Raw genomic sequence first — 24,668 nt, forward strand, 5'->3', positions numbered from 1 at the left:
GAGGAATCACAGACAGAAATCTCAAACGTCACATCTCGATCTGACAGAGTCACGATCTGTCGGCTTCAAAAGATTTCAAACATCAGTGTGATTGGAAAAGCACCGAGACACACACACACACCCGAGTGAGAGTGTTCCAGTGAACTGACTGTGGAAAGAGCTTCAACCAGTTACACAGCCTGAAGAAATATCACACCATTCACAAAAAAGAGCAACTGTACATGTGTTGTGTGTGTGGATGAAGCTTCAACTGATCGTCCAACCTGGAGAGACACAAGGACACCAGCACCATGGGGAAACCATGGAAATGTGGGGACTGTGGGAAGGAATTCAGGTTTTCGTCACAACTGGAAATTCATCAGCGCAGTCACACTGGGGAGAAGCCATTCACCTGCGCTGAGTGTGGGAAGGGATTCACTCGGCTATCCTTCCTACAGTCCCACAAGCGAGTTCACACTGGGGAGAGGCCGTTCACCTGCTCTCAGTGTGGGAAGGGATTCAGTGATTCATCCTCCCGGCGGAGACACCAGCGGGTTCACACCGGGGAGAAACCGTTCACCTGCTCGCAGTGTGGGAAGCAATTCCGTGATTCATCCCATCTGTGGAGACACCGGCGAGTTCACAGCGGGGAGAGGCCGTTCACCTGCTCTGTGTGTGGGAAGGCATTCACTGATCCATCAACCCTGCAGAGACACCAGCAAGTTCATACTGGGCAGAAGCCGTTTATCTGCTCCCAGTGTGGGAAGGGATTCCCCCTCTCATCCCACCTGCTGACACACCAGAGAGTTCACACTGGGGAGAGGCCGTTCACCTGCTCTGTGTGTGGGAAGGGATTCACCATGTCGGCCCACCTATTGAGACATCAGCGAGTTCACACTGGGGAGAGGCCATTCTCCTGCTCTCAGTGTGGGAAGGGATTCAGTGATTCGTCTGCTCTGCAAATACACCAGCGCGTTCACACTGGGGAGAGACCATTCACCTGCTTTCAATGTGGGAAGGGATTCACTCAGTTATCCAACCTGCAGATACACCAGCGAATCCACACTGGGGAGAGACCGTTCACCTGCTCTCACTGTGGGAAGACCTTCTCTCGGCTTTTCAACCTGCAGACACACCAGCGAATCCACACTGGAGAGAAACCGTTCACCTGCTCTCAGTGTGGGAAGAGATTCAGTGATTCATCCTCCCTGCGGAAACACTGGCGAGTTCACACAGAGTAGGGGTCGTTCACCTGCTCTCAACGTGGGAATGGAATTGCTTACTCATTCCATCTGCTGAGACACCAGCGAGTTCACAAGTGATTCCAGGGTTTGGATTCTGCTGTTATTGTTTCTGCTCTCACTTATGTCCAGGACTGCATTTTGTTCATCCTCACAGTTGGCCAATGGGGAGAGTCGGAGGGTTTCTTGATGCTGGACTGGCCGGACTCACGGCTTTGCCTCCAGTGGGCTGATGATCTTTGAGCCTGGAAGGGCACATTTCTTGTCTTCCAATTTCACAAGGATCACAAGAGTGAAGGCGCGTTTGTAAGTTCAAAGATATTTAATTCATAATTCTGTTTGGAACCCCACTGAAGTATGTGACATTGCCATGGAGATGGGCTGTGGTACTTATATGGTTCTTTTGTTTAATTTATCTGGGTGTTTCTCACAGAAGAAAACTAAAACATGAGATCCTGTATCTGAGATGGATTGGGAAACTGCATCAAGAGGTATAATGGGAGACAGGCAATAGCTAATATTTCAGGGATTATTACATGTTGACAAGAGGGTCAGTTAGCTCAGTTGGCTGGATGGCTTGTTCGTGGTGTGGAGTGGTACCAACAGTGCAGGTTCAACTCCTGTACTGGCTGAGGTTACACACAATCGCCCCACCTTCTCAACCTTGTCCCTCATTTGATGTGTGGTGACCCTCAGGTTAAAACACCACCGGTCAGCTCCCTCTCAAAGTGGAGATCAGTCTGTGGTCCTCTGGGACTTTGACCACTTCCATTTCTCATATATATAACAAATATAGATTCCTTTAAGGAACAAAAATCCAATGGGAAAAGTGAAGCAAATATAGATTCCTTTAAGGAACAAAAATCCAATGGGAAAAGTGAAGCTTACAAGAAAAGTTGAAGATTCGATTAGATCCGTGGAAGAGACTTATAAAGTGGCCAAAATATTCGTAAGGCCAAGGATTGGGAACTTGCTTTAGAATTCAGCAAAGAAGGACCAAGAAACTGATAAAGAAAGAGAAAACTGAATCTGAGAGCAAACTAGCGAAACATAAAAACCGACTGAAAAAGCTCCTATCGGTCTGTGAAAAGGAAAAGATTCGCAAAGTCAAATGTGGGTCCATTCCAGGCAGAGACAGGAGAGTTTATAATGGGGAATAGGAAAATGGCAGAGAAACTGTTGGAGTAAAATTGAGACAGTTCAAGCCATTATTGTGACTTTAAAACTGTTTAAGCCATTATTGTGAATTCAAAACTGTGCCTACAAGAAATGCAGTGTATGTGACTTTGCACTCTGTGGTTAACCACAAACACTCGAGCCCTGACTAGTGACAAGCCGGGGTGAGCTTTGTCTCATTTTAGTGTAAAAGTGCAAAGCAAGCAGGAATAGTCAGACAGCAAAGGACAGGAATAGTCAGGTACCTCACAAGCAGATGGCCTGAAAGGGGAACTGAAACAGTGAGGTATGATTCTTGTTTTCAACGAAATGTGATTGGGAGTTATTGATAACTAGCTATTGTCAAGGGGCCCAATTGGCTAAAGCGTGTAACCGCCTACGGCTTGATGCGAGACTACCGATGTTTTGATGTATATAAGCACGCTTGCCGCCAAGCAAGATTAAGAAACTATCAGGGTTTCTTCCGAAGCGCTTCGATTTAATAAACTACGTGTTGAATCTCAACTCTGATCTCCGAGTGGTGACTTTTCCCACAACAGAAACTAAACACTGTGTGTCTGTCTTCACAGAGGAAGATACGGAAATCATCCCAAAAACACGAGAGAACCAAGGGAGTAGTCAGCATGAGGGACGGAAAGAGATTAGTGAAAAGGTAGTACTGGAGAAGTTAATGGGATCCAAAAATCCCCAAAAGCTGATGATCCGCATGTCGGAGTGTTGGAAGAGGTGGCTGGAGAGATAGTGATACATTGGTCATCTTTGCAAATTCTATAGATTCTGGAATGGTTGCTGCAGATTGGAAGGTGGTAAATGTAACCCCACTGTTTAAGGAGGGAGAGAGAAAATGGGAACCACAGACCCACCAGCCTGACATCAGCAGGAGGGAAAATGCTGCGATCTATTATAAAGGATACTCTTGGGCACCCAGATTCCTCTGAATCTCAGAGCTCTCGAATTTCTCACCATTTAGATCATAAATTTTTTTATTCTTCCAGCCAAATTTGACAATTTCACATTTTCCCGCACTATATTCCATTTGCCGTATCTTTTCCCACTCACTTAACTTATCTGCGTCACTTTGTATCTCCTTACCACCTCTTCACGACTTACTCTCCTGCCGATCTTTGTATCATTGGAACATAGGAGCAGGAGCTGGCCATTCAGCCCATCGAGCCTGCTCTCCCATTCAATCCAATCAGGGCTGATCATCCACTTCAATGCCTTTTCCCCCACACTGTCCCCATATCCCTTTGTGATATTGGTATTTAGAAATCTATCAATCTCTGCTTTAAAAAAACACTCAATGACTGAACTTGCACAGCCCTCTGGGGTAGAGAATTCTAAAGATTCATAACCGTCTGAGTGAACCCAAACAGGTGCGGAGTGTGGCAACTAGGGGATTTTCACAGTAACTTCATTGCAGTGTTAATGTAGGCCTACTTGTGACAGTAATAATGAACTTTTAAAAATAGAATTATCTCCCCTGAGACCGGACCTAAGTGGATTCCCCTTTATTTCAAAATTGTGTTTCCTGCTTCTAGACTCCCCGGGGGAAACTTCTCATCTGCACCTCCCCTGTCTATTCCTTTAAGTATTTTATAAGTTTCAATGAGATCACCTTTCATTCTTTGAAACACCAGAGAATGCAAACTCGGCAAAGCAGCCAGCATAATTAAGGACCCCACGCACCCAGGCAAGTCGTGGGGGTTACAGATAGTGTGACATGAACCCAGGATCCCGGTTGAGGCCGTCCTCGTGTGTGCGGAACTTCGCTGTCAGTTTCTGTTCGGCCATTCTGCGTTATCGTGTGTCTTGAAAGCCGCCTTGGAGAACGCTTACCCAAAGATCAGAGGCTGAATGCCCGTGACCGCTGAAGTGTTCCCCGACAGGGAGAGTACACTCCTGCCTGGTGATTGTCGAGCGGTGTCCTTTCATCCATTGTTGTAGCATCTGCCTAGTCTCAAAATCTCACTAACTGTCCTGGCTTGAGACAATTAACCTGTGCTTAACCCTCTCTCCACTTGCATTGTCTGCACCTGTAAAGACTTGATTACCTGTTAAGACTCGCATTCCAACCATTATCTTGTAATTGAGTCTGTGTCTATATATGCCCTGTTTATGAATCCAACTCTTCACTCACCTGAGGAAGGGGCAGCGCTCTGAAAGCTTGAGCTGCCAAATGAACCTGTTGGACTTGAACCTGGTGTTGTGAGACTTCTTAGTAATGCTGAGGAAATTCAGCATATCTGCCATGACTCTCACCAGCTTTTACAGATACACCATAGAAAGCATTCAAGTCTGAGATCACATACCAACCGACTCAAGAACACCTTCTTCTCTGCTGCCATCAGACTCTTGAATGGACCTATCTTGCATTAAGCTGATCTTTCTCTTCACCCTAGCTATGACTTTAACACTATTTTCTGCACATTCTCCTTTCTTTCTCCCTGATGTACTCTATGAACAGTATGTTGTTTTGTCTGTATGTTGCGCAAGAAACAATACTTTTCACAGTATCCCAATACAAGTGATAATAAATCCAATCAAAGACGTTACCACTGTGTCACCTTCTTCCCTAATTGGAGGAGGGCAGGGAGCTCGGAGGGTTGTGGGGCTGGTGGAGGTTCCAGAGACTGTCCATCGTGGAGAAAGTGGCTGCCTCCACGGAGCTTCAAGCACTGCTCTGACTTGCCTCCATGCAGGTCATCACCATAAACTGTAAATCTCGGTGTCAGATTTGACCCCAAGGTGAATGAGCGATGTGAGATCCACGATTGGTGCATTCATACTGATCAGACATAGTTAAAATGTTCTGTGTGAGGGGAAAAGAAACATTTGTTAACCCCAGTTGCTGAGATTCCGATGAGTTAACACTTAAATCTTGTGGTTTGTTTTGCTCTTAATTACAACCTAAAGAACCTTTTGTTGATGTTTTGTCTGCACTTCAGTCCCACGCTCCTGATCTACGGACACCCGGTGCGGAGAGGGGAGGGTCGGGATGGCGACCTCCTCATGAACCTGCTCCTGGGCCTGGCGAAACGCGCCATTTACCGGTCCAGGCTGCGGGCGATCGAGGGGGCCGTCCATCCTGACTGTCTGCCCCTCTACCGCGGCTACGTTCGCGGCCAGGTGTCCCTGGAGAGGGAGCATGCGGTGTCCACGGGCGCGGTTGACGCTTTCCGCGCCCGCTGGGCACCGCAGGGGTTGGGGTGCATTATTGACCCCAATAATCACATTTTAATTTGATGTTTTTAAGTTTCCTTTGTACTTTGATTTCTGTTCGGGCTGTTCCCCCTCCTTTTTGGGGAGCTGCCCCTTTTACTTTGTCCTGACTTAATCTGAGTTTGTTTACTTGGTTTGATTTGACCTAAAAAAGAGGACAACCAGGGCTATGCTGGAGGGTCATTTTGGTTGCGGTATCAATTAATTTAATAATTTTATATCTTGGGTCCTGTAGCTCCACCATAATTCGATCAAAAATGATAGTTTTCTATTCAGCAATGTCATTTCCCAATGGTGGGGTGTTTACCCAGCATCCCCACCATATATAATGTGCCCATGGGCAGCGATGTGGGCACAGTGGGTTAGCACTGCTGCCTCACAGCGCCTGGGACCCAGGTTCAATTCCAGGCTTGGGTCACTGTCTGCGCAGAGTCTGCACGTTCTTCCTCTGCCTGCGCGTTCCCTCCAGTTGCTCCGGTTTCCTCCCACAGTCCGAAAGACGTGCTGGTTAGGCACATTGGCCGTGCTAAATTCTCCCTCAGTGTTACCCGAACAGGCTCCAGAGTGTGTGGCGACTAGGGGATTTTCACAGTAACCTCATTGCGGTGTTAATGTAAGCCTACTTGTGACACTAATGAATAAACTTAAACTGAATTCACTATTGGGCACTCTGGGGCAGGCACGGTGAATGAAGCATGAGCATTCCCAGTCCAAAGATGTGTGGGTTAGAGAAATCATAGAAACCCAGAGTGGGCTTGGAGGGCCGAAGGGCCTGTTCCTGTGCTGTATTGTTCTTTGTTCCTACAGTGCAGAAAGAGGCCATTTGGCCCATCGAGTCTGCACCGACCACAATCCCACCCAGGCCCTACCCCCGTACCCTTACATATTAACTTGTTAATCCCTCGAACCTGCACATCTCAGTACACTAAGGGGCAATTTTAGCATGGCCAACCAACCTAACCCGCACGAACCCACCTTTGGGTTAGGTGGATGCTCAGGTGGGTGGCACGGTAGCATAGTGGTTAGCACTGCTGCTTCACAGCTCCAGGGACCTGGGTTCGATTCCCAGCTCGGGTCACTGTCTGTGTGGAGTTTGCACATTCTCCTCGTGTCTGGGTGGGTTTCCTCCGGGCTCCGGTTTCCTCCCACAGTCCAAAGATGTGCGGGTTAGGTTGATTGGCCATGCTAAAAAAATTGCCCCTTAGTGTCCTGGGATGCGTAGGTTAGAGGGATTAGTGGGTAAGTATGTAGGGATATGGGGGTAGGGCCTGGGTGGGATTGTGGTCGGTGCAGACTCGATGGGCCGAATGGCCTCTTTCTGTACTGTAGGATTTCTATGATTTCTATGATTGGTTATGCTAAATTGACCCTAGTGTTAGGGGAATTAGCAAGATAAATGTGTGGGGTTACGGGAATAGGGCCTGGGTGGGATTGTGGTTGGTGCAGACTCAATGGGCCGAATGGCCTCCTTCTGCACTGCAGGGATTCCATGATTCAGTGCGGTCTTTCCTCTGGGCATGCGCGTTGCGGTCTTTTTCCTTGAACATGCGCACTGCAGCCTTTCACCTGAGCATGCGCGGTGCGTGTTCCATCTGGTGCATGCGCAGTTTAGATGCTGGCGCCGCAGTGAGGCGGTAACCACGGTTTGGACACGAGTGACTAACGGCTGATGGTCGGGGGGCAATGGAGGCGGCGGCGGCATGGCGAGGGAGGTTTCATAAACACCCAGTGGAGGCCTCAGACCAGGATTAACACTCTAAACGTCCCGGGTTTTGTCCACAACAGCCACGGGACTGAACCTGACGACAGGCCCGAGTTAACGGCCGCCATCTTGGCAGCGGCAGTGCGCATGCGCAGTTCTCCCCAGGAGAGCATGTTGTGAATTTCTATCCATGACTTTTAAAAGAGAACATGAGAAGAACAGGATTTGAAGGTGGAAAACTCAACTAAACATTCACACCCAATCCTCAGAGAGTCACTCAGTTCATCGGGACCTGAATGTAAGTGTTTCTGCTTTATTGTGAAGTTATACGAACCAAGGAATAGCATGATGGGAAAATTGGTGCAATATAAGCATGGTAGCACAGTGGGTTAGCACCGCTGCTTCACAGCTCCAGGGACCTGGGTTCGATTCCCGGCTCGGGTCACTGTCTGTGTGGAGTTTGCGCATTCTCCTCGTGTCTGCGTGGGTTTCCTCCGGGTGCTCCGGTTTCTTCCCACAGTCCAAAGATGTGCGGGTTAGGTCGATTGGCCATGGTAAAATTGCCCCTTAGTGTCCTGGGATGCGTAGGTTAGACGGATTAGTGGGTAAAATATGTAGGGATATGGGGGTAGGGCCTGGGTGGGATTGTGGTCGGTGCAGACTCGATGGGCCGAATGGCCTCTTTCTGTACTGTAGGGTGATTCTATGATAAGAAAGCTGACTTTGCATAACTTATGATACCCCTGACTGATAAGGCTGACTACGCATAACTTAAGACATGAATGAGATCAAAGAAGGTCAAGCTATTCCAATTGCCTGACCTCTAAGGCTTGATAAGATTGATTCCTCATAGCCTAAGGCTATAGGAGTAAATAAAACAAGACAAGGTCAGGGATGATGGAAATCACCAAACTTCTTCTGTTACATCAATGGGCAAGATAAGGGTATGAATGATGCGACAAAAAGTTCTAGGAGGTCAGCAGGTTATGACATGATTAATGGTATTGCTTATACTTCTATTAATGATCGAATCCCTGAATAAGCTCTGGTGACGCTAACTGATAATGATTATGTATAAATACTGGACTGTTTCTTTCCCTAAACGTGGACTTGTGGAAGAATCAGCAGTTGTACCAACTGCTCTCTGACCTCAAGTTTCAGCCATATACTGCATGCAGTCTTGTCGTAAATAAAGGCTAGTTATTTTGTCTGAATGAACTTTGTTGAGTTTTTCTATCAGTCAAGCAGCAGGAAAGTTTCCACTTCAACATTATCTGTGGTTAAAGATTTAAACATGCGCAGCTGTAAATAGGGAAGAGCAAGATTTGAAAGCAAGGAGGCGAATATTCCATTGAGGTGCTCCTTAACCGGGAGGCTATGTACGTCAGTGAGCAAAGCGATTGTGAGTGAGTGAATGGGTCTCACTGCAGAAGGCAGAGGCAGCAGAAATCTGGATAAATTCAAATCCCTATCCTGAAGGGCATGAGTGAACTAGTTGTTTTGTTAAACAATGATCCCAGAAACTTTCATGGTCACTTAACGTGGAAACTAGAAGCAGGAGTCGGCCATTGAGCCGTTTGAGCATGCTCCGCCATTCATTTTGATCATGGCTGATCATATTCAATATCCTGATCCCACCTTCCCCCATATCCCTTAGCCCCAAGGGCTATATCTAATTTATTCTTGAAATCGGACAACATTTTGGTCTCAACTGCATTCTGTGGTGGTGAATTCCACACATTCGCCACCTTCTAGATGAAGAAATTTCTCTTCACCTCAGTTCTAAAAGGTTTGACCCTTATCCTCAAACTATGACCTCCAGTTCTGGACTTCCAGGGCTGGCACGGGAGCACAGTGATTCGCACTGCTGCTTCACAGCTCCAGGGACCTGGGTTCGATTCCCGGCTTGGGTCACTGTCTGTGTGGAGTTTGCACATTCTCCTCATGTCTGCGTGGGTTTCCTCCGGGTGCTCCGGTTTCCTCCCACAGTCCAAAGATGTGCGGGTTAGGTTGATTGGCCATGCTAAAAAAAAAAATTGCCCTTAGTGTCCTGAGATGTGTAGGTTAGAGGGATTAGTGGGTAAATATATGGGGGTAGGGCCTGGGTGGGTTTGTGGTCGGTGCAGACTCGATGGGCCGAATGGCCTCTTTCTGTACTGTAGGGTTTCTATGATTCTATTACCCCTAGTTCTGGACTTCCCTACTATTGGCAACATTCTTTCTGAATCTACTCTGTCTAATCCTGTTCGAATTTTATAAACTTTTTCCGAGTGCCAGTCCCACAAATTGCCAGAATCATTCGGCTCAATTTCTACCTTTGTCTTTTTGTGTGTTCTCTGTCACTCCCTTTTTTCTGTTTTTACTCTATTTCACAGGACATCAGAAAGGGAGGATTTGCAGCGGGGGAAACTCAAACCCATCATCTCAACAGGATCTGACAGTCGTCCAGTTTTTCTTAACCCGAATACCTTTGGATTTTGAGCATGGAAGGAGAGAGCACAGTCCAGAGTGGGGGGAAACTGCACGCGTGCTCTGTGTGTGGGCGGGGCTTCAGCCAATCACATGACATCTTGAGCCACAAGTGCAGTCACAAGGAGGCGAAACCGTGGAAATGTGGGGATTGTGGGAAGGAATTTAATTATCCAGTTGAGCTGGAAACTCACCGGCGCAGTCACACCGGGGAGAGACCATTCACCTGCTTCACGTGTGGGAAGGGATTCAGTCTGTCGTGCAACTTGTTGGCTCACCAGCGAGTTCACTCCGAAGAGAGACCCTTCAAATGCCCTGTCTGCGGGAAGTGCTATAAAAGTTCCAACGAACTGATGCGCCATCAACGTATTCACACTGACGAGAGACCATTCAGGTGCTCTCAGTGCGGCACTGGGTTCAGGCAATTATCTGACCTCACTGTGCACCAACGAATCCACACTGGAGAGAGTCCATTCATCTGCACGTACTGTGGAAAGGGATTTACTCGGTCTTCACGCTTGCTGACACATCAGCGAGTCCACACCGGGGAGAGACCATTCTCCTGCTCCCAGTGTGGGAAGGGATTCACTAATTCGTCCAGCCTGCTGAAACACCGGCGAGTTCACACCGGGGAGAGGCCGTTCACCTGCTCCGTGTGTGGGAAGGGATTCAGTGGGTCGACAGACCTGCTGGAACACCAGCGGGTTCACACTGGGGAGAGGCCGTTCACCTGCTCTACATGCGGGAAGCAGTTCACTCAGTCGTCAACCCTGCTGACACACCAGCGAGTTCACACTGGGGAGAAGCCATTTGCCTGCTCTGTGTGTGGGAAGGGATTTGCTCATTCATCCACCCTGCTGAGACACCAGCAAGTTCACAAGTAAGTCAGTGTGATTGGATTTTGCTGTTTCATCCATTGGGGTCTACTTCTGATGATAATAAAGGCCAATCCCGTTACAGGAATTAATATTCCAGACAAACGCCAAATCAGTTTTGCGATAAAACATTTCAACATCTCTAATACATGTCCGTTCCTTTTTAAGAGCTCTCCCCCTCTCCTGTCTCCCAGATCCTCAACTCCAAAAAGACAGCAGAGCCTTGAGTTCTTTGAGGGAGTAAGAAGTAGGGTGAATAAAGGGGAGGCACAGTAAGAAGTTTCACAACACCAGGTTAAAGTCCAACAGGTTTATTTAGTAGCAAATACCATAAGCTTTCGGAGCACTGCTCCTTCAGTGAGAATAAAGGGGAGCCAGTAGATGTGGTATGTGTTGGATTTCCAAAGGCATTCAGTAAGGTCATAGAAATCATAGAAACCATAGAAACCCTACAGTACAGAAAGAGGCCATTCGGCCCATCGAGTCTGCACCGACCACAATCCCACCCAGGCTCTACCCCCATATCCCTACATATTTTACCCACTAATCCCTCTAATCTATGCATCCCAGGACACTAAGGGGCAATTTTAACATGGCCAATCAACCTAACCCGCACATCTTTGGACTGTGGGAGGAAACCGGAGCACCCGGAGGAAACCCACGCAGACACGAGGAGAATGTGCAAACTCCACACAGACAGTGACCCAAGCCGGGAATCGAACCCAGATCCCTGGAGCTGTGAAGCAGCAGTGCTAACCACTGTGCTACCGTGCCGCTACATAAAAGGTTACTGCACAAGTTCATGGTGTTGGGGGTGCGATATTAGCAGAGATGGAGTCTTGGCTAACTGATGAGTTGGGACAAATGGGTCATTTTCAGGGTGGCAAAGTCTAACTAGTGGAGTGCCACTGGGGTCAGTGTTGGGACCTCAACTATTCAGGCTCTATGTTCATGATTGGATAATGGGACAAATTGTATCGGAGCTAAACTTGCTAATGGAGATGGAAGGGCAGGTTGAGAGAGCAGTTAATAAAGCAGATAGCATCTGAGGCTTTATTAATGGGGGCACAGAGTACAAGATTAGGAAGGTCACGTTGAACTTGTATAAGACACTTGTTTGGCCTCCTCTGGAGAACTACATCCAGTTCTTAGTGCCACACTTGAGGAAGGCGTTGAAGAGTACAGAGGAGATTCACAAGAATGATTTCAGGCATAAGGAACTGCAGCTACGAGGATAGATTGGAGAGGTTGGGATTCTCTTCCTTGGAGAACAGAAGGCTGAGAGAAGATTTGATTAATCCTGAAGGGTATAGAACATATAGAACAGTACAGCACAGTACAGGCCCTTCGGCCCACGTTGTTGTGCCGAGCTTTGTCCGAAACCAAGATCAAGCTATCCCACTCCCTCTCATTCTAGTGCGCTCCATGGCTTGCGTAAATACTGAGAAACTGTCCCCTCTCAAGAGAACATCATGAACAGAAGGTGAAGTCGCAAGGGATCAGAGGTGAGCTGGCCAGATGGATGCAGAACTGGCTCGGTCATAGAAATAATCATTTGCTCCCAAATAAACCTGTTGGACTTTAACCTGGTGTTGTTAAAACTCTTACTCGGCCATAGAAGACAGAGGGTAGCAGTGGAAGGGTGCGTTTCTGAATGGAGGGCTGTGACAAGTGGCGTTCCTCAGGGATCAATGCTGGGACCTTTGCTGTTTGTAATATATATAAATGATTTGGAGGGAAATGTAACTGGTTTGATTGGTAAGTTTGCGGACGACACAAAGGCTGGTGGATTTGCGGATAGCAGTGAGGACTGTCAGAGGATACAGCAGGAGATAGATCGGTTGGAGACTTGGGCGGAGAGGTGGCAGATGGAATTTAATCCGGACAAATGTGAGGTAATGCATTTTGGAAGGTCTAATACAGATAGGAAATATACAGTAAGTGGCAGTCACACTGGGGAAAGACCATTCATCTGCCCTGAGTGTGGGTAAGGCTTCACTCAGTCATACAGCCGGCTGCTGCACCAGCAAGTTCACACCAGGGAGAGAATTTCAACTGTTCCGAGTGCGGGGAAAGGATTCACTCAGTCAACCCACCTGCTGGAACACCAGCAGATTCACACTGATGAGAGACCTTTTGAATGCAGAAAATGTGGGAAGTGCTTTAAGAGTTCTTGGGAACAAATGTCCCATCAAAGAATTCATGATGAGAGACCTTTTCAATGCCCAGATTGTGGGAAATGCTTTAAAAGTTTTTAAAGTATATTTACTAGTCAGAAGTAGGCTTACATTAACACTGCAATGAAGTTACTGTGAAAATCCCCTCGTCGCCACACTCCGGCACCTGTTCGGGTAACACTGAGGGATAATTTAGCACGACCAATGCACCCTAACCCGCACATCTTTGGACCGTGGGAGGAAACCGGAGCACCCGGAGGAAACCCACGCAGACACGGGGAGAATGTGCAAACACCACACAGACAGTGACCCAAGCCGGGAATCGAAACCTGGTCCCTGGCGCTGTGAGGCAGCAGTGCTAACCCACTGTGTCACCATGCTGCCCCGGGTCCCTGGCGCTGTGAGGCAGCAGTGCTAACCCACTGTGCCACCGTGCTGCCCCGGGTCCCTGGCGCTGTGAGGCAGCAGCGCTAACCCACTGTGTCACCGTGCTGCCCCGGGTCCCTGGCACTGTGAGTCAGCAGCGCTAACCCACTGTGTCACCGTGCTGCCCCGGGTCCCTGGCACTGTGAGGCAGCAGTGCTAACCCACTGTGTCACCGTGCTGCCCCGGGTCCCTGGCGCTGTGAGGCAGCAGTGCTAACCCACTGTGCCACCGTGCTGCCCCGGGTCCCTGGCGCTGTGAGGCAGCAGTGCTAACCCACTGTGTCACCGTGCTGCCCCGGGTCCCTGGCGCTGTGAGGCAGCAGTGCTAACCCACTGTGCCACCGTGCTGCCCCGGGTCCCTGGCGCTGTGAGGCAGCAGTGCTAACCCACTGTGTCACCGTGCTGCCCCGGGTCCCTGGCGCTGTGAGGCAGCAGTGCTAACCCACTGTGCCACCATTCTGCCACCAATAGTAATCATCGAACATATTGAAGACTGGAAGAAATCTGTTCAATTTGATACATAAACAACATTAATTATTTTCTGAGGTGTGGCCCAAGTCAAATTAGAGATATCTTTGTGATAGAAACTCTGATCAGGCAGGATGGGTAAGTCCTTACTTGCTGGGAACGATGAGGGAAAGTCTTTCCTATGGTGTACAGACTCTTCGACCACAGTCACACCAGGGTCCGTGTCCTGACAAGTGTTTAAATAAGGTTTCACTGTGACAATGACTGTGTTTTGGGTGGATACCAAGGAATCACCTCTGGAACACCTTTCACTTTCACTTTACAAATAACAATTTATCCTGGACTCTTACCGGCAATATCGACAATCATTTAGAGTTTGAATTAGTGAGCGAGTGGTTTCCTTTCTGCCGTGAGGAAGCTGTGGGTGGTTTGATTTGATACATGTATTGGGATACAGTGAAAAGTATTGTTTCCTGCGCGCTGTACAGACAAAGCATACCGTTCATAGAGAAGGAAAGGAGAGGGTGCAGAATGTAGTGTTACAGTCATAGCTAGGGTGTAGAGAAAGATCAACTTAATGCGAGGTAGGTCCACTCAAAAGTCTGACAGCAGCAGGGAAGAAGCTGTTCTTGAGTCAGTTGGTACGTGACCTCAGACTTTTGTATCTTTTTCCCCAATGGAAGAAGGTGGAAGAGAGAATGTCCGGGGTGCGTGGAGGTCCTTAATTATGCTGGCTGCTTTTCCCGAGACAGCGGGAAGTGTAGACAGAGTCAATGGATGGGAGGCTGGTTTGCGTGATGGATTGGGCTACATTCATGACCTTTTGTAGTTCCTTGCAGTCTTGGGCAGAGCAGGAGCCCCAGACCAAGCTGTGATACAACCAGAAAGAATGCTTTCTATGGAGCATCTGTAAAAGTTGGTGAGAGTCGTAGCTGACACGCCAAATGTCCTTAGTCTTCTGAGAAAGTAGAGGCCTTGGTAGGCTTTCTTTAACTATAGCGTTGGCATGGGGGGGGGTTCCAGGTCAGATTGTTGGTGATCTGGACACCTAAAAACTTAAAAATCTTCACCCTTTCTACTTCGTTCCCATTTATGTACATAAGAAATAGGAGCAGGAGTAGGCCATCTAGCCCCTCGAGCCTGCCCCGCCATTCAATAAGATCATGGCTGATCTGATAGTTGTTTAGTTCCACTTACCAGCCCGCTCCCCATAACCCTTAATTGATCAGAAATCTATCTACCTGTGACTTAAACATATTTAACGAGGAAGCCTCCACTGCTTCAATGGGTAGAGAATTCCAGAGATTCACTACCCTCTGAGAGAAGAAGTTCCTCCTCAACTCTGTCCTAAACTGACTCCCCCTTATTTTGAGGCTGTGTCCTCTAGTTCTTGTTTCCTTTCTAAGTGGAAAGAATATCTCCACCTCTACCCTATCCAGCCCCTTCATTATCTTATATGTCTCTATAAGATCCCCCCTCAGCCTTCTAAACTCCAACGAGTAGGGTGCTAAATTGGGGGAAGGCTAACTATAGCCGGATTAGGCAGGAATTGGTGGCCGTTGATTGAGAGAGGCTGTTCGGGGGTAAGTCCACGTCTGGCATGTGGGAGTCTTTTAAGGAACAGTTGATAAGGCTGCAGGACAGGCATGTGCCTGTAAAAAGGAAGGATAGGAAAGGTAGGATTCGAGAGCCATGGATAAACAGGGAAATTGAGGATCTGATCAAAAAGAAAAGAGAGGCGTACGTGAAGTCCAGGCAACTGAAAACAGATGGAGCTCTGGAGGAATACAGAGAGAGTAGGAAAGAACTCAAACGGGGAGTTAGAAGGGTCACGAAATGTTCTTGGCAGATAGGATTAAGGAGAATCCTAAGGCATTTTATTCATATGATAGGAACAAAAGAGTTATCAGGGAAAAAGTCAGACCTCTCGGGGACAAAGGAGGGGAATTATGCTTAGAACCCAAGGAAATAGGGGAGATCCTAAATGAATACTTTGCATCGGTATTCACAAAGGAGAGGGACTTGTTGACAGGGAGTGTCTCAGAGGGAGGTGTTGAACTGTCAGAGAGAATCTCCATTACAAGGGAGGAAGTGTTAGGTTTTTTAGGTAACATTTAAAACTGACAAATCCCCAGGGCCTGATGGCATCTATCCTAGACTGCTCAGGGAGACAAGAGATGTAATTGCTGGGCCTCTGACGGAAATCTTTGTCTCTTCATTGGACACAGGTGAGGTCCCTGAGGATTGGAGGATAGCGAATGTGGTACCATTATTTAAGAAGGGTAGCAGGGATAACCCGGGTAATTATAGGTCAGTGAGCTTGACGTCCGTGGTAGGGAAGTTGTTGGAGAGGATTCTTAGAGACAGGATGTATGCGCATTTAGAACGGAACAATCTCATTAGTGACAGACAGCATGGTTTTGTAAGAGGGAGGTCGTGCCTTGCAAATTTGGTGGAGTTTTTTGAGGAAGTGACAAAAACAGTTGACGAAGGAAGGGCCGTGGATGTCGTCTATATGGATTTCAGTAAGGCATTTGACAAAGTCCCTAATGGCAGGTTGGTTAAGAAGGTGAAGGCTCATGGGATACAAGGAGAAGTGGCTAGATGGGTAGAAAACTGGCTTGGCCACAGGAGACAGGGTAGCAGTTGAAGGGTCTTTTTCCGGCTGGAGGTCTGTGACCAGTGGTGTTCCGCAGGGCTCTGTACTGGGACCTCTGCTATTTGTGATATATATAAATGATTTGGAAGAAGGTGTAACTGGTGTTATCAGCAAGTTTGCGGATGACACAAAGTTGGCTGGACTTGCGGATAGCGATGAACATTGTCGGACAATACAGCAGGATATAGATAGGCTGAAAATTGGGCGGAGAAATGGCAGATGGAATTTAATCCAGATAAATGCGAAGTGATGCATTTTGGAAGAACTAATGTAGGCGAGAGTTCTGCAATAAATGGCAGAGTCATCAAGAGTATAGAAACACAGAGGGACCTCGGTGTGCAAGTCCACAAATCCTTGAAGGTGGCAGCACAGGTGGAGAAGGTGGTGAAGAAGGCATATGGCATGCTTGCCTTTATAGGACGGGGTATAGAGTATAAAAGCTGGAGCCTGATGATGCAGCTGTATCGAACGCTGGTTAGGCCACATTTGGAGTATTGTGTCCAGTTCTGGTCGCCGCACTACCAGAAGGACGTGGAGGCTTTAGAGAGAGTGCAGAGAAGGTTTACCAGGATGTTGCTTGGTCTTAGCTATGAGGAGAGATTGGGTAAACTGGGCTTGTTCTCCCTCGAAAGACGGAGAATGAGGGGAGACCTAATAGAGGTGTACACAATTATGAAGGGTATAGATAGGGTGAACAGTGGGCAGCTTTTTCCCAGGTCGGAGGTGACGATCACGAGGGGTCACGGACTCAAGGTGAGAGGGGCGAGGTATAACTCAGATATCAGAGGGATGTTTTTTACACAGAGTGGTGGGGGCCTGGAATGCGCTGCCAAATAGGGTGGTGGAGGTCGACACACTGGCATCGTTTAAGACTTACCTGGATAGTCACATGAGCAGTCTGGGAATGGAGGGATACAAATGAATAGTCTAGTTGGACCAATGAGCGGCACAGGCTTGGAGGGCCGAAGGGCCTGTTTCCTGTGCTGTATTTTTCTTTGGGCCTGTACTCAAAGAAAAGAACAATCTACTCAATCTCTCCTCATAAGCTAACCCCTCATCTCCGGTATCAACTTGGTGAACCTTCTCTGCACCCCCTCCAAGGCCAATACATCCTTCCGCAAATAAGGGGACCAAAATTGCACACAGTACTCCAGTTGCGGCCTCAACGGTACCTTGTACAATTGCAGCAAGACCTCCCTGCTTTTATACTCCATCCCCTTCGCGATGTAGACAGGGTTCTCCACCATGCTTCCTGAAGTCAATGACAATCTCTTTCATTTTGTTGACATTGAGGGAGAGATTATTGTTGCCGCACCAGTTCACCAGATTCTCTATCTCATTCCTGTACTCTGTCTCGTCATTGTTTGAGATCCGACCCACTACAGAGGTGGGCGGGGGGGAGGTAGGGAGGACAACAGTTTGGAAAGCCAGAGCAGCGCAGTAGCACAATGATCAGCACTGCTGCTTCACAGCTTCAGGGACCCAGGTTCGATTCCTGGCTTGGGTCACTGGAGTTTGCATGTTCTCTCCGTGTCTGCATGGATTTCCTCCGGGTGCTCTGGTTTCCTCCCACATTCTGAAAGACGTCCTGGTTCGGCGCATTGGCCCAAACAGATGCTGGACTGTGGTGACTAGGGAAGTTTCACAGTAACTTCATTGCAGTGTTAATGTAAGCCTTACTTGTGACTGATAAATAAACTTTAAAACTTTAAGTTCAAAGAACCTCTGCTTATTTGCAGAGGAGAGCAAGTGTTTAAATAATTTTCTGGAATGGAACTTAACAGAGTACTGATTCACAAAAATGTGTGATTTTAAAAAAAGTAATGTTTCTTAATTGGGTGACAAGTTATTTTGATTGTCTTTCATGATTCAATGGCGCTGCTATTACCCAACATGCGCTGCGGGTGTGAAAGTGCCCTGTACACTCCAGAGGAGTCCAGTGCGCAGGCGCAGTGCTCTTTTCGGGGCGCATGCGCGGCGTCACTTCGCTCGGAGCCCTCCGAGTGCGGGAGACGCTTTTTTTGAGCGGGTGAGAGTCGGTGGGGCGGAGGGAGGAATGGAGCTGGGAGTCGGGGTGGGGAGGGAGCGGGGGTTTCACAAACACCCGCTGCAGGCCGCAAGGTCCGAATAGGAGCCTGCGGGTCCCGGGTGTTTCGCAGTGGGGATTTTCCCGGGATCGGGCCCAGTGCCGCGGCCGCCATCTTTGTTCAGCGGGGAGCAGGGCGCATGCGGGGCGCATGTGACGCAATAGATAGTGGGCGGGGCCTCAGGGTCCCAATGACCAGGAGACAAAATCATTGAATGTCCCCTCAGTAAGAAGTTTAACACCAGGTTAAAGTTCAACAGGTTTATTTGGTCCAACAGGTTTATTAGCAAAAGCCACACAAGCTTTCGGAGCCTTTGCTACCAAATGAACCTTAGAAATCTTAGAAAGAAATCTTAGAAACCCTACAGCACAGAGAAAGGCCATTCGGCCCATCGAGTCTGCACCGACCACAATTCCACCCAGACCCTACCCCCATATCCCTACACATTTACCCACTAATCCCTCTAACCTACGCATCCCAGGACACTAAGGGGCAATTTTAGCATGGCCAATCGACCTAACCCGCACATCTTTGGACTGTGCGAGGAAACCGGCGCACCCGGAGGAAACCCACGCAGACACGGGGAGAATGTGCAAACTTCACACAGGCAGTGACCCGAGCTGGGAATCGAACCCGGGACCCTGGAGCTGTGAAGCAGCAGCGCTAACCACTGTGCTACCGTGCAGTGCTAACCACTGTGCTACCGTGCCGCCCAAACCTGTTGGACTTTAACCTGGTGTTGTTCAACTTCTTGCTGTGTTTACCCCAGTCCAACGCCGGCATCTCCACATCCTCAGTCTGAGCACAGGGCGCGGTGACGGGACCGGGCTCGGGGCGGGGCGACGGGACCGGGTTAAGGGTCACCATCTGCTCACGGGCACCTGTCCCTCCATCAGAGGAACATCAGAATTAGGATCAGGAAGCGGCCATTCGGTCCATCAATAATACTTTGCAATTCAGCAAGATCATGGCTTGTGCGCACACAACTTTCCTGACCCTGCCCTTCCCCGCCCCTCCCCCCACACACCACTGATAATCCTTGGCTCCCGAGTGGGTTAAAAATATGCTTCACCCAGCCTTGAGTACATTCATAGAATCCCTACAGTGCAGAAGGAGGCTATTCAGCCCATCAAGTCTGCACCGACTTTGTGACAGAGTGTCTTACCTCTCCCCCACCCCAACTCTCCTCCTCCCCAACTCTCCTCCTCCCCAACTCTCCTCCTCCCCAACTCTCCTCCTCCCCAACTCTCCTCCTCCCCAACTCTCCTCCTCCCCAACTCTCCTCCTCCCCAACTCTCCTCCTCCCCAACTCTCCTCCTCCCGTTGAGGCTGCATTCTAGATCGGGTGGCACAGTGGGTTAACACTGCTGCCTCACAGCGCCAGGGACCCGGGTTCGATTCCTGGCTTTGGTCACTGTCTGTGTGGAGTCTGCACATTCTCCCCGTGTCTGCGTGGGTTTCCTCCGGGTGCTCCGGTTTCCTCCCACAGTCTGAAAGACGTGCTGGTTAGGGTGCATTGGCCGTGCTAAATTTTCCTTCAGTGTTACCCGAACAGGCGCCGGGTGTGGCAACTAGGGGACTTTCACAGTAACTTCATTGCAGTGTTAATATAATCCTACTTGTGACACAAATAAATAAATTTTAAAACTTTAGACCAAGTGGCGGGTTTCCTTCCCTGAAGGACATGAGTGAATGAGTTGGGTTGTGACAACGCACCAGTTTTAATGGTCACTTTTTCCTAGTGCTGGCCTCAATTTCATGACCTGTGTTTGTGTTTTTTGTGGATTCTCCCTCATTCCCTTTTTTTCTATTTTAAATCAATTTCACAGGGTTTTAGAACAGGAGGATTTGCGGTCAGGAAACTCACTCTGAGCATTACATCAAGATCTGACAGTCACTCATTTTAACCAGAATATCATTGGATTTTGAAGATGGAAGGAAAAAGCACCATTCACAGTGGGGAGAAACCGTGCACATGTTCTGTGTGTGGACTCGGCTTCAACCAATCATCTGACCTGTTAGAACATAAATGCAGTCACAACAAGGAAAAATCATGGAAATGTGGGGACTGCGGGAAGGGATTCAACTACCAATCTAAGCTGGAGACTCATCGACGCATTCACACCGGGGAGAGGCCATTCACCTGCCCTGTGTGTGGGAAGGGATTCACTCAGTCATCAACGCTGCGGACACACCAGCGAGTTCACACTGGGGAGAGGCCGTTCACCTGCTCAGAGTGTGGGAAAGCATTCATTAATTCTACCAATCTGTTGACACATCGGCGATTTCACACCGGGGAGCGGTTCTTCACCTGCTCTGTGTGTGGGAAGGGATTCACTCGGTCATCCGACCTGCTGACGCACCAGCGTATTCACACTGGGGAGAGGCCGTTCACCTGCTCTGAGTGTGGGAAGGGATTCACTCTGTCATCCGACCTGCTAACGCACCAGCGAGTTCACACTGGGGAGAGGCCTTTTACCTGCTCCATGTGCGGGAAGGGATTCACTCGGTCCTCCCACCTACAGAGACACCAGCAAGTTCACACTGATGAGAGACCTTTTAAATGCTCGGACTGTGGGCAGTGCTTTAAAAGTTCCTGGGACCTGGTGTCCCATCGCCGTACTCACACTGACGAGAGACCGTTCAGATGCTCTCACTGCGGGACTGGGTTCAGGCGATCGTCTGACCTCATTACACACCAGCGCAGTCACACTGGGGAGAGGCCGTTCACCTGCTCCAAGTGTGGGAAGAGATTCACTCAGTCATCCAACCTGTTGAGACACCAGCGAGCTCACACTGGGGAGAGACCATTCACTTTGTCCATGTTTGGGAACGGATTCACTCAACAGCCACCCTCCTAAAGTTTAAAAAAAAGTAAAGTTTATTCGTCACAAGTAGGCTTACGTTAACACTGCAATGAAGTTACTGTGAAATTCCCCTAGTCGCCACAGTCCAGTGCCTGTTGGGTCAATGCACCAAACCAGCACGTCTTTCGGACTGTGGGAGGAAACCGGAGCACCCGGAGGAAACCCACACTGACACGGGGAGAATGTGCAAACGCCACACAGACAGTGACCCAAACCGGGAATCGAACCCGGGTCCCTGGCGTTGTGAGGCAGCAGTGCTAACCACTGTGCTACCCCGACAAAACAGCAGCTTCTCACTGGGGAGAGACCATCCAGCTGCCCCGAATGACAGAAGGGATTCACTTAGCTGTCCTTTCTGTTGAAATGACACTGAGTTCCCACTGGAGAAACCTTTGAAATGATCTACAAGCGACGTGTTCTGACCAATGAGAGACTTCTCAGAATCTCTCACTTTGAGACTAGGTTGAGGAAATTGAAAATAAATGTCAAATGAATCAACTATGTATTAAATACAATGCCAATTCTTTTCAGCATCTCTGACACAAGATAGTTTCTTTTGAAGGGCTCTCCCTCTCCCCCGCCTCCTCCATCCTCACCTCCAACAAGTGTGAGGAGCTCATGGAGCTTCTTCTTTGTTACTAAGATTGAGACAATCTGATCAGATTCCTCTGCTGTTTCCCCTCCCTTCAGCTAAACCACTGGATCAAGTTCCCAGTCTCCCTAACCCTGAATCCGCATCCCTGAACCAGTGTCCAAAGATGTGCGGGTTAGTTGATTGGCCAGGTTAAAAATTGTCCCTTAGAGTCCTGGGATGCGTAGGTTAGAGGGATTAGCGGGTAAAATATGTGGGGGTAGGGCCTGGGTGGGATTGTGGTCGGTGCAGACTCGATGGGCCGAATGGCCTCCTTCTGCACTGTAGGGTTTCTATGAACCTGCATCCTGCAACCAATCAGCTCTGAGGAAGGGTCATCCAGACTCGAAACGTTGGCTTGCCACAGATGCTGCCAGACCTGCTGAGATTTTCCAGCATTTTCTGTTTTCGTTTCAAATTCCAGCATCCGCAGTATTTTGCTTTTATCTATCTGGGCGGGTTGTGTGGGTGGCTGGCGGAGGGAGCTGTTCTCTTTGTTGGAGGTTGTGGGGAGAAGCCGGAAGCGGCGGACCACCGTTCAGCTGCTCACGGTGTGGGAAGAGTTTCAGGACATCACCCCACCTTCAGACACGGGGGGTGGCACAGTGGGTCAGCACTGCTGCCTCACAGCGCCAGGGACCCGGGTTCGATTCCCGGCTTGGGTCACTGTCTGTGCGGAGTCTGCACGTTCTCCCCGTGTCTGCGTGGGTTTCCTCCGGGTGCTCCGGTTTCCTCCCACAGTCCGATAGACGTGCTGGTTAGGGTGCATTGACCCGAACAGAGGCCGGACTGTGGCGACTAGGGGAATTTCACAGTGACTTCATTGCAGTGTTAATGTAAGCCTTACTTGTGACTAATAAATAAGCTTCAAAAAACACCAGTGAGCTCACGCTGACGAGAGACCTTTTAAATGTCCAGTGTGTGGGAAGTGCTTTAAAAGTTCTGGGGAACTGCCGGAACATCGACATGTTCACACTGAGGAGAGACCACTCAGGTGCTCTCACAGTGGGACTGGGTTCAAGCGATCATCTCACCTCACTGCACATCAGCCAGTTCACACTCGGGAGAGACGGTTCACCTGGCTCCGAGTGGGGTAAGAGATTGCGAAGAGATTCACTCGATCCTCCAACCTGCCGACCCACCAACAAGTTCACCCTGGGGAGAGAGAGACCATTCACCTGTTCCCAGTGTGGGAATGGATTCCCTCACTTACCCCCATCTGGTGACGCAGCAGCGAGTTCACAGGTGATTACAGAAGTTACATTTTGCCGGTATCGCTACTGTTCATCCCATCCAGGACTGAAACATGTTCATTCTGACAGTTGAAGCTGATCTCTAATGTCAGTTACCCATGTTAGACTGAGCATGGACCCCACCGCAGCTCTCAAACAATGGACCGTCATGCCTGCAAACCTCACTTTAAAGTTATATCATTTAAGAACCGTGCTGGAATAAAGATGAACAATAAACATCACAGTCCAATCCTCCAGCTCTAGGACGAGACTCCAGCTCCAGCTCTGCATGTTGGTAATCATATGTTGTTTTGAGCTGTTAGGTTGTTCAAAGTTATTGTCAGATATTGAAGGAATTATTCTGCAAGTAAATTTAACAGTTTATACCCTCAGACTCTGCTCCCTGCTGTAATGAATACTCAGCATCCATTGGGGCTGATTTACAGCGAATCACTGACTATCCTGTGGGATCTTGGTTACTTGTTTTGTGAACTAGTTCTCCCCATGAGTGTTGAACTGCAGGATAACTCTGATTACGTTTAGACATGTCCAGAAAGGGTCTGTGTGCCAAACTTAACTGCAATTTGTAACCAATAAATAATGTTGATGTCCTGACTTATGTCTTGGTAATTTGTGAAGGAAGATTAAACTTCACTCACGCAGCAGTTGGAGGGGAACCAGACTGAGGCTTGTTCTTTTTTTATTCGTCCATGGGATGTGGGTGACACTGGCTGGGTCAGCATTTGTTGCCCGTCCCTGAGGGCATTGAAGAGTCGACCACATTGCTGAGGATCTGGAGTCACATTGTAGGCCAGACCGGGTAAGGATGGCAGATTTCCTCCCCGAAAGGATCAGGTGGTGAACCAGATGGGTTTTTACAACAAAGAACAAAGAACAGTACAGCACAGGAAACAGGCCCTTCGGCCCTCCAAGCCTGTGCCGCTCCTTGGTCCAACCAGACCAATCGTTTGTATCCCTCCATTCCCAGGCTGCTCATGTGACTATCCAGGTAAGTCTTAAACGATGTCAGCGTGCCTGCCTCCACCACCCTACTTGGCAGCGCATTCCAGGCCCCCACCACCCTCTGTGTAAAAAACGTCCCTCTGATATCTGAGTTATACTTCGCCCCTCTCAGCTTGAGCCCGTGACCCCTCGTGATCGTCACCTCCGACCTGGGAAAAAGCTTCCCACTGTTCACCCTATCTATACCCTTCATAATTGACAATGGTTTCATGGTCGTCATTAGACATTTAGAACATAGAACAGTACAGCACAGAACAGGCCCTTCGGCCCACGATGTTGTGCCGAGCTTTATCTGAAACCAAGATCAAGCTATCCCACTCCCTATCATCCTGGTGTGCTCCATGTGCCTATCCAATAACCGCTTTATGTTCCTAAAGTGTCTGACTCCACTATCACAGCAGGCAGTCCATTCCACACCCCAACCACTCTCTGCGT

At 48.8% G+C, this 24,668-nt stretch overlaps 2 protein-coding genes across 2 annotated transcripts in view; both read left to right on the plus strand.

The window, feature by feature from the left end:
* LOC144487166 (M1-specific T cell receptor alpha chain-like) overlaps positions 1-24,668 on the plus strand; it is a 212,460-nt gene that overhangs the window by 41,178 nt on the left and 146,614 nt on the right. The gene's annotated exons all lie outside the window — the stretch shown is intronic.
* On the plus strand, positions 160-23,824 carry LOC144487168 (uncharacterized). Its single transcript, XM_078205232.1, is given in 4 exon segments — positions 160-1,141; positions 10,175-10,673; positions 20,526-21,407; positions 22,781-23,824. Coding segments are annotated over 3 exon segments (2,166 nt in total). The 5' UTR covers positions 160-290; the 3' UTR covers positions 21,342-21,407; positions 22,781-23,824.

Source organism: Mustelus asterias, unplaced genomic scaffold (assembly GCF_964213995.1).
Source record: "Mustelus asterias unplaced genomic scaffold, sMusAst1.hap1.1 HAP1_SCAFFOLD_629, whole genome shotgun sequence".
NCBI lineage: Eukaryota > Metazoa > Chordata > Chondrichthyes > Carcharhiniformes > Triakidae > Mustelus > Mustelus asterias.